Source organism: Euprymna scolopes, chromosome 46 (genome assembly GCF_053919585.1).
Source record: "Euprymna scolopes isolate OS-2025 chromosome 46, ASM5391958v1, whole genome shotgun sequence".
NCBI classification, from domain to species: domain Eukaryota; kingdom Metazoa; phylum Mollusca; class Cephalopoda; order Sepiida; family Sepiolidae; genus Euprymna; species Euprymna scolopes.
Window position 1 is genome coordinate 214,799,336 of NC_136527.1, and position 10,394 is coordinate 214,809,729.

The 10,394-nt window shown below is 36.5% G+C and overlaps 1 protein-coding gene across 2 annotated transcripts in view; it reads right to left on the minus strand.

The window, feature by feature from the left end:
* LOC145271040 (uncharacterized) overlaps window positions 1-10,394 on the minus strand; it is a 101,637-nt gene that overhangs the window by 85,735 nt on the left and 5,508 nt on the right. For both annotated transcript variants that reach the window (XM_080126590.1, XM_080126589.1), the window contains exon 2: window positions 3,356-3,430. In XM_080126590.1, coding sequence (XP_079982716.1) covers window positions 3,356-3,430 — 75 coding nt within the window. The remainder of the gene's footprint in view (window positions 1-3,355; window positions 3,431-10,394) is intronic.

Below are 10,394 nucleotides of genomic sequence, written 5' to 3' on the forward strand. Positions count from 1 at the left end.
GTGTTGTGTATTATTTAGATTTGGTGTAGATTGTATGCGTATAAGTGGTGAGCTAGACGTGACCAGCCGATTGATCGGATCGGGCCTCTCCGATCGCCCGTTTGGCCCAGTACGAGGCCAAAGTGGAGTGTTGCAACTGATACCTTTATTTCCTTAGGTATCAGTTGCTCAGCCACCAGGATCCTTTTCGTAGACATTACGGGATGCCACCTACGGCCAACAGGTGGCCCCATTGAGGGACTTTTACTCTCTGCAAGGGAGCAGTCAGTGTATTCTAATGCCCCACTGACGGGGTTGGGAAGTAGGAAAAAAAAAAAAAAAAGGGAAGGGGGCTGTTGTTTTTGTTTTTGTTTTTGCAGAACATAATTAAGTTTTACAAAAGAGAATAGGAAACAAAAACAGAAAATCGATGTAGGTGCATTTCGTCTCAGGAAGCCAATAGACAGCCTGATCTGGTAGCACCAGCACAGATAAAGAGTGGGGGGAATTATTGATAGTGTTTACAGCTAGACGAGTGTTTCTTGTGAAAGTTTGGCGATGGGGGACCATAGATTGAAGCTCAGTCGAACACTTTCCATGAAAATAACGATACATCAGAGACAAACTCGCAACATCTCTTCTGTGAGATAGAGGTTGCAGCGAAGAGAAAAGGACATCTCCTACGAGGCTACGAAGTCTATTTTGAACTCTATCAAGGCAGGCCAAGTCCTTTCTAGCAGCTCCTGCCCAGATGTGGCAACAGTATTCCATCCTTGGACGTAACTGGCTCTTATATAGATAGAGAATTGCATCAGCAGTGAGATATCTACTGGATCGATAGAAAGATCCCACCATTTTTCCAGCGGCCTTGGCAACAGATTTGGTGTACGATATATAAATTTTCTGACGGAAGTGATGTGAACGCGATTTGCAAAAACTAGATAAGGTAATCAGCTTATTGTTTTCATTCTTCTAAGAATAATTGCTGAAATAAACTACGATGGCCTAACGTTCACAGGAAACATGAGTTGCAACAATTACATTGAGGGCATTGCCAGGGCCGCTGCAAGAAAGGTGGGCTCTCTCTACCGTGCTAGAAAACTACTAACACCCGAAAGTATCCTGTACCTCTATAAGGCCACCATTCGCCCATGTATGGAGTATTGCTGCCACATCTGGGCTGGTGCATCAGCTACTAGTCTCTCGCTCCTTGACAAGGTTCAAAAGAGAGTCGCAAACCTGATAGGCCCTGAACTGGCATCTAAGCTTCAGCCTCTGTCCCATCGACGAAATGTTGCATCCCTCTGCCTTTTCTACAAGTATTTTAGTGGTGAATGCTCTGACGAACTGCAATCACTTGTGCCCCCACGACGTGAGCACCCTCGAAAAACCCGACAGGCTGCTAAATCCCACCCCCACACTGTAGAGATCCCTAGATGTAAAAGATCTTTTTACTCCAATAGTTTCTTCCCCAGAACCGCTAGACTCTGGAATTCCATTCCAGGTCCCTGCTTCCCCAACAGTACTGACGTGCAGAAGTTCAAGTGTAACGTGAACCGACACCTTGCTGCCCAAATCCCTACATAGTACCCCAGTAGTTGTTGCCCCTGATAGTAGCCCCCATGAAAACAAAAACTTTTCTTAAATTAAGAGCAAATAAAACATATATATTTAATAAAAAAATCTTAAATATACAAGTCTGTGCGTCTTTCAGTCGCTTGATTTTTTCATGGTGAAGCTCATCCGAGATGCAATGTTCCAGAGTGGTGTAATGTTGTATAATAAGGGGACAGGCTGAAGAAATTGGAGGGGCAAGCCAAGAACGTGACATGAGGGTCACGTTTCAACCATGACAACATGGAATGTTGCACGAGCGTCACCTGAGCTAGTGACACACATTTTGGAACTTGGTTATGTTTCAAGGCCAAACAAACAAAAGGAAATTGGCCTACAATTGAAAATAATAACATCAACAAATATTTTATAACCAGATCGGAATGCAGTTGACATTCGCAGCTGGCTAGAGAAACGTGACCGATATCAATATAAACAAAGATGTTTTGGTTTTCAAAGAGAGTAGCGGCCGACGCCGAGAGAACGAGTCTGTCATCTGTCAACACCCCCCCCCCCGCCACGCCACCTATCTCTAACAACACTCTCTCTCCTCGCTAGTGGAGTCAATGACAACCGATAAAAGTGTAAAGAAAGATTGTTGAAAATAAACTCGGGTTCTTTTGTAAACAGTCGAGTCTTTTAGTTGTCATTCAAAATATACACTCGTCGGTAAACTTGTCCGGCGACCATTTTGTCCACGCAGTTATATAGACTGAGTGCACACAACGCAACAGTAAAACAGGTTAATTTTTTTTTTATATAAAAACCGGTAAAATAGCTGCCAAGGGACACGATTGAAAAAATTAGAACACTCCTGCATAAAACAGTTAATTTTAATGCATCTAAAACTAAGCTGCCATCTTTTTACTATAGATGCTCTGATCCCCCATTTGGCCATAAGTGATATGAATGGTTCTCATTCCAAAGAAGTTTATTTTCTGGTTGCATGCTGAAGAGTTGCCAAAGTATGGTACTTGTACAGTTTAATCAAGACATTAAAAAAAAATGGAAATATCAAAAAAAAAAAAAAGGTTATATTGTATGTGTCTGTTTTGAACTGTATCTGTTTGATCACTGAAAAAATATTCTACTTAATTTGATCAAGTAGTTTTGTTTTTTTTTACAGCGGAAAAACATGTTTTCATGACAGCACCGTTGAAGTCAGCCATTATGGAATTTTTTGAACACGCCACGGGGAGATAACTCAGTTTAAAGTGCCGACATTCCCTCCCCATCTTTAAGAAATCAAACCTTTTGCTCGCTATCATAAATTGTTTTTTCGCTGTAAAAAAAAATTGATAAAAAAAAATAAAAAAAATGAAAATATTGAAAAAAGGTTATATTGTACGCATCCGTTTTGAACTGAAGATCTCTGAAAAAGAAATTTCACTTAATTTGATCGAGTAGGTTTTTTTTTTTTTTTTTACAGCGGAAAAACACGTTTTTATGAGAGCACATTTAAGGTAGACATCTTTGAATTTTTGTTTATCTTTTTAGAACACGCCATGGGGCCGACACTCCCTCCCCATCTTTAATACTAGCTTTTCTTCCTAAAAATCGAACCTTCTGCTCGCTATCATAAATTTTTTTTTTTTTGCTGTAAAATAAAAAAAATTTTTTTTTAAATACTTGATGAAATTAAGTGAAATTCTTTTTCAGAGAACTTCGTTCCATAACAGATACGTACAATATAACCTTTTTTTCCGATATTTTCATTTTTTTAATGTCTTGATCAAACTGTACAAGTACCCAAAGTACTTACCACAGGTAAATATTCCATGCGGCCTGATTCCGTCCATAGTACCACATTATCTGACAGCATTTCTCTCGGAATGTTCTGAACAGAAATTAAAGAGAATAATGCTTAAATCAACGGAAGACAGAAATTTTTTTTTAAACAAATTATTTCAAGAGGTTAGTGTAGTTTAGTAATTGTCCGTACTTTTTAGATGAGGTGTTTTCATTTATTGAGATTGTTGCACCAGAAGGAAGCTTCACATGCCCATCGCAGTGATTTTCACAATAAAGTGTAATCTACATTGCACTGTAGAGAACCTACTGTTGATTTTATCAAATAATTTGCATAATGGCTTGCATTTAAGTTTAAAATGCGAAAGTCAAGTATCATGCTTCAGTTGTGATCTAAACAGAAACATTAATTTCAAACGCGCCCCTGTCATGTCAAAGAACGATCCAGTCGTTTTCGAATCCAAATAGAACGAACTCACAGAAGTGTTTTCATTTATTGAGATTGTTGGACATTTATTGAATAAAAATAAACTTTGAACGTTTATTGAATAAAAATAAACTTTTAAATAAATTATCTGAACATTTATTGAATAAAAATAAAGTTTTAAATAATAAATTATCTGAACATTTATTGAATAAAGTTTTAAATAAATTATCTGAACATTTATTGAATAAAAATGAAGTTTTAACTAATAAATTATCTGAACATTTATTGAATAAAAATAAAGTTTTAAATAATAAATTATCTGAACATTTATTGAATAAAAATAAAGTTTTAAATAATAAATTATCTGAACATTTATTGAATAAAGATAAACTTTGAACGTTTATTGAATAAAAATAAACTTTTAAATAAATTATCTGAACATTTATTGAATAAAAATAAAGTTTTAAATAATAAATTATCTGAACATTTATTGAATAAAGTTTTAAATAAATTATCTGAACATTTATTGAATAAAAATAAAGTTTTAACTAATAGATTATCTGAACATTTATTGAATAAAAATAAAGTTTTAAATAATAAATTATCTGAACATTTATTGAATAAAAATAAACTTTGAACGTTTATTGAATAAAAATAAACTTTTAAATAAATTATCTGAACATTTATTGAATAAAAATAAAGTTTTAACTAATAAATTATCTGAACATTTATTGAATAAAAATAAAGTTTTAACTAATAAATTATCTGAACATTTATTGAATAAAAATAAAGTTTTAAATAATAAATTATCTGAACATTTATTGAATAAAAATAAAGTTTTAACTAATAAATTATCTGAACATTTATTGAATAAAGTTTTAAATAAATTATCTGAACGGTTATTGAATAAAAATAAAAATTTTAAACTAAACAACATTGTGAAATTGTGAACATAAAATTTATACAGTAAAACTAACATTAAAAAAAAAAAAAGTTAAAAAAAAAATAAAAATTTTTAAAAAATTAAAAAAAAAAAAAAATTTTTTTTAAAAAGTTAAAAAACTAACATTAAAAAAAAAAGTTAAAAAAAAAATAAAAATTTTAAAAAAATAAATTTTAAAAAAAAAGTTAAAAATAAAAATTTTAAACTAAACAACATTGTGAAATTGTGAACATAAAATTTATACAGTAAAACTAACATTAAAAAAAAAAGTTTACTAGCTGACATTTAGGTTAGTCAGTCGACTAATTACTATCGACAATAGTTTTCTTTTTGTTTTGTTATCCATTGTGTTGTGCGAATGGACTTTTAATTCTGCCATTTTGAAGACTTTTGGTTTTTACATCCCTGACATTTTTTTTTCTTTTTTTTACATAAAATTGAATAAAAAAACATGTTTAACAGAAAAACTACATAGTTTATCAGGTCAACACAAATGTTTTGTTGATTTCAAATTTCGTTTGGAAAATATAAAAAAAATATATTTTTGAAAATCTTTCGCTCCTCGTAACTTCTTTCTTGATTGTCAATATTTTTTTTTTTTTTTACATGGAGGTCACCACTTATCAAGGCCAAAAGCCACTTGGGGGATAAGGGTTATTGCGTGTGCAGTAATCAATGAGGTAGTGTTGTAGTATTCGTTAGTATTGGAGATTTGATAGAGTGTCTTACTTAAGAGGGCAGTTCATCAGGAATTTGTTTATGTTGGACTTGAAGACATCCAAGTTGAAGTAGAGAGTTCCACAGGTGTGCACTTCTAAGGAAGAAGCTTTTTTCATGGAATCTACGTTTTGATTTAAGCACAGATAAAGAGTGGGGAAAATTATTGACAGTGGTTTCAGGTAGACGGGTGTTTTTTGTGAAAGATTGGCGAGGGGGGACCAGGGATTGGAGCTCAGACGAGCACTTGCCATGGAAATAATGATAAAACAAAGACAGGCTCGCAACGTCTCTTCTGTGGGAGAGAGGTTGCAGGGAAGAGAAAAGGGCATCCCCACTAAGCCATGGAGTCTACTTTGTACTCTGTAAAGGAAGGATAGGCTGTTTTTAGCAGCTTCTGCCAAGATGTGGCCACAGTATTCCATCCTTGGACGTACTTGGCTTAACGCTCTGACGAGTGGGGCAAAAATGGTTGGTTAATTTTAACGCATCGAAAACCAAGCTTCTTTTGACCAGCTTCCAGGTCAGACCTTCACTCCCGATCTGAAACGGAAGACTTTTTTTTTCTTTTTACATAGGCATAACCACTTATCAAGGCCCAGAGACCACTCGAGGATAAGGGTTCCGAGTGTACAGTAGTCGATTGGGCAATATAGTAATCGTTAGTAATGGAAATTCAGTAAATTTGTTAACTTAAGTGGAACGGCTTATCAAGAACTTGTTTACATTGGACTTGAAGACAACCATATTGTAGTCAGCCGGAAAGCAGGAAAACAGAAGACAATTCCACAGGCGTGCAGTTCTAATAAAGAAGCTTTGAACATGAAATCTATGTTTAGGTTTAAGCACAGATAAAGAGTGGGGGAAATTATTGATAGTGTTTTCAGCTAGACGAGTGTTTCTTGTGAAAGTTTGGCGAGGGGGGAGCATAGATTGGAGCTCAGTCGACCACTTGCCATGAAAATAACGATAAAGCAAAGACAAACTCACTACATCTCTTCTGTGAGGAAGAGGTTGCAGGGAAGAGAAAAAGACGCCCCCCACAAGGCTACGAAGTCTATTTTAAACTATCAAGGCAGGACAAGTCCTTTCTAACAGTTCCTGCCCAGACCTTTTTTTTTTTACATAGGCATCACCACTTATGAAGGCCAAGAGGACACTCAAGGATAAGGGTTAAAGAGTGTACAGTAGAAATTGGACAACATAGTAATCATTAGTAATGAAAATTTGGTAAATTTGATAACTTATATAGAACGGCTCATCAAGAACTTATTTACTTTAGACTTGAAGACAACCATATTGTAGTCAACCGGAAAGCAGGAAAACGGAAGACAATTCCACAGGCGTGCAGTTCTTAGAAAGAAGCTTTGTTCATGGAATCTACGTTTAGGTTTAGGCACAGATAAAGAGTGGGGGGGAATTATTGATAGTGTTTACAGCTAGACGAGTGTTTCTTGTGAAAGTTTTGCGAGGGGGGACCATAGACTGAAGCTCAGTCGAACACTTTCCATGAAAATAACGATACATCAGAGACAAACTCGCAACATCTCTTCTGTGAGATAGAGGTTGCAAGGAAGAGAAAAGGACATCTCCTACGAGGCTTTGAAGTCTATTTTGAACTCTATCAAGGCAGGACAATTGTGTGGCGTGTGTGTGTGTGTGTGTGTGTGTTAGCGTACGTGGGTTTGTGTTTGTTTGTTTGTGTGTGTGTGTATGTGTGTGTTTCTGGGATATTTGTTTGTTGCTTTGCTTGTGTCTGTGTGCATAAGTGTGTTTGTGTGCATGTTAGCGTAAGTATGTGTTTGTTGGCATGTATTTGTGTGTGTGTGTGTTAGTGTACGTGGATTTGTGTTGGCTTGTGTGTGTGTGTGTGTTTCTGTCTGTTTGTGTGTGTCTGTGTACGCAAATATGTTTGTGTATGTGTGTGTGTTTTTGCGTTTATTGGTTTGTTTGTGTTCAAGTCTAACGTAAATAAGTTCTTGATGAGCTGTTCCATATAAGTTATCAAATTTACCGAATTTTCGTTACTAATGATTACTATATTGTCCAATTTCTACTGTACACTCTTTAACCCTTATCCTTGAGTGGCCTCTTGGCCTTGATAATGTGGTGATGCCTATGTAAAAAAAAAAACAATATCCAAAGGCCTTGTTATGCTGCTTGGATGAACGTTCATCAATGACAACCTGGATGGTCCTATTGTCTAAGAAAGATCTAATTATATTTAGTATTCGCCCGGTATGATTTGATTTTCCAAGCAGCATAACATTAATGCGGAAGCGCCTCAGGGTTGATCTTTGGACAATTATTATTCCTGATATTCATTAACGACCAACCTGATAATATTGTGTCCGAGATGGGTAGATTTGCTGATGATACAATGTTCTACAACTTGCACAAAAGAACGGATGCAAACAAATCTAAGACAATGGCAGAATCCTAAGACTTTAGTTGAATTTGGATGTAAATGGCTGGTGACATTTAATGCTTCTAAGACTAAACTGCTTTCCTTTAATAATTACTAGCAGGGATACCCGGCGTTGCCCGGGTGTTTGGAGGTGTGTGTGGTGTTAAATAAAAAAGAAACCGGGACTAGGGGAGGGGGGGGGGTAAAGTTAGTAGGATCGAACCCGAAGTACTGAGGCGAAGTTTGAAAATAAAACCAGCCAGAATAAGTTAGTGAAAGATGTTTGAATTTATTTAAGTAAGAACCAAATTGACAGGTGCGCGCACGGAAGTCGTAGAGCATGACGACGACGACGTAAGCATTGTTATAAGCGAAGTAAAAAAAGAAAACAACGTTAAAACTTAAGCGGGGGGGAGGGTGAATCAAAACATCGAAAAAAAAAAAACTAACGTAAAGCAAATAAACCATGAAAACAGAAAAACGAACACGTGAAAAATGGCTTCAATAAGCCTGTTTCGATATTAAATTTTTTTAAAAAATCGGTGGGTACCCGGATGTTTTGGGTGTGTGGTCGGGGGTGGATAAGCGAAGTAAAAAAAAAAAAAAAAAAAAAAAAAAAAAAACGAACTTTACATGAAAAATGGCTTAAATAACACTGGTTCAATATTTAAATTTTAAAAAAAAATCCACGATTCAAACCCAAAACGTTTAGATAACGAACCAACGCGCTAACCAACTGAGCTAACGCGACGTACATGAAATTTAGTCAGTTTTTCAACTATTTAAAGTAAATCAGGTCATGACGTCATCTGACGCATGCGTAGAACCGGTCGTCGTCACGAGAGGACCATTTTTGTTGACCCCCCCCCCCCCCCCCCCGTCGAAAATTGTCGATTTCAGGGTGAAAAAATGTTGAAAGTTTTTAGCAGACATACAAACATACACATATACATACATTTTCACTTATATATATATATATATATATATATATATACGGACTCTCCAACCACTGATAACCATGACAAATAACTCCTCGGCTTAACATTCACAGGGAATATGAAACTGAGACTATTGAGGACATTGCAAAGTATGCTGCAAAGAAGGTGGGCTCCCTTTATCATGCTAGACAACTGCTCAGACCCGAGAGTATACTGTACCTCTATAAGGCCACCATTCGCCCACATGGGGTACTGAGGGGCTGGTGCATCTAATCGGTCCCACTTTATCAACTACGTCTTATTGTACATGTTTTACAAATATTTTAATGGAATGTGTTCTGATGAACTCATTTCACTTGTACCCCCTCGACAGTACAGGCAGACAGACACGTTCACTTTTATAGACATGCAGATATATATATATATATATATATATATATATATATATATATGTGTGTGTGTGTGTGTGTGTGTGTAAAAGAAGACATCACTGGTTCTGAATTTTTGTAAATGAATACAAGTTACATTTTTTTTTTATTCTTTTTATTCCATTTGCAGGGATACTATATAGGGAGTTGAGCAGCAAGATGTCTGTTCACATTACACTTGAACTTCTGCATGTCAGTACAGTTGGGGAAACAAATCTGGAAGGGAGTTCTAGAGTCTAGCGTTTTTGGAGAAGAAACTATTAGAGTAGAACGTCATCTCTACTGTGAAGGGGTGGGATTTTGCTGCTAGTCGAGTTTGTCGGGGGTATTTACGTTGAGGAGGTACAAGGTCTTGTAGTTCGTTAGAGCATTCACTATTAAAATACTTGCAGAACAGGCCGGGGATGCAACATTTTGTCGATGGGACAGTGGTTGAAGCTTTGATGACAGTTCAGGACCTGTCAGGTTCGTGAGTCTCTTTTGAACCTGTCCAGGAGTGAGAGACAAATAGCAGATGCACCAGCCCAAATGTGACAACAGTACTCCATACATGGGCGAATGGTGGCCTTATAGAGGTACAGGATATTTTCAGATGTAAGTAATGTCTATTTTGTACTCTGTCAAGGCAGGATAGGCTGTTTTTAGCAGCTCCTGCCCAGATGTGGCAGCAGTATTCCATCCTTGGACGTACTTGGCTTTTATACAGATAGAGAATTGCACCAGTAGTGAGATATCTTCTGGAGCGATAGAAGGATCTCACCATTTTTCCAGCGGCTTTGGCAACAGATTTGATGTTTTTTTTTTTTTTTACACAGTGATCACCACTTATCAAGGCCCGGAAGCCACTCAGGGATAAGGGTTATTGCAAGTACATTAAGTTAGTGAGGAGATTTGCTGAAGTGTTTACTTAAGGGGGCGGTTCATTAGGAATTTGTTAACATTGGACTTGAAGACATCCAAGTTGTAGTCCGGAGGGAAGCAGGCAGACGGAACAGAGTTCCACAGGCGTGCAGTTCTAAGATGTACGTGTTCCATTTCAGATCAGGAGTAAAGGTCAATCCCAGAAGCTTGTCAAAACATGGAGCCTCCCCAAGACGAGAGCCATCCATTTCAGTTGATGCCAGATGGGGGGTCATTTATCGATATCAGGGATAATAAAGGTCCAAGGATATACCCCTGAGGTATACCTGCA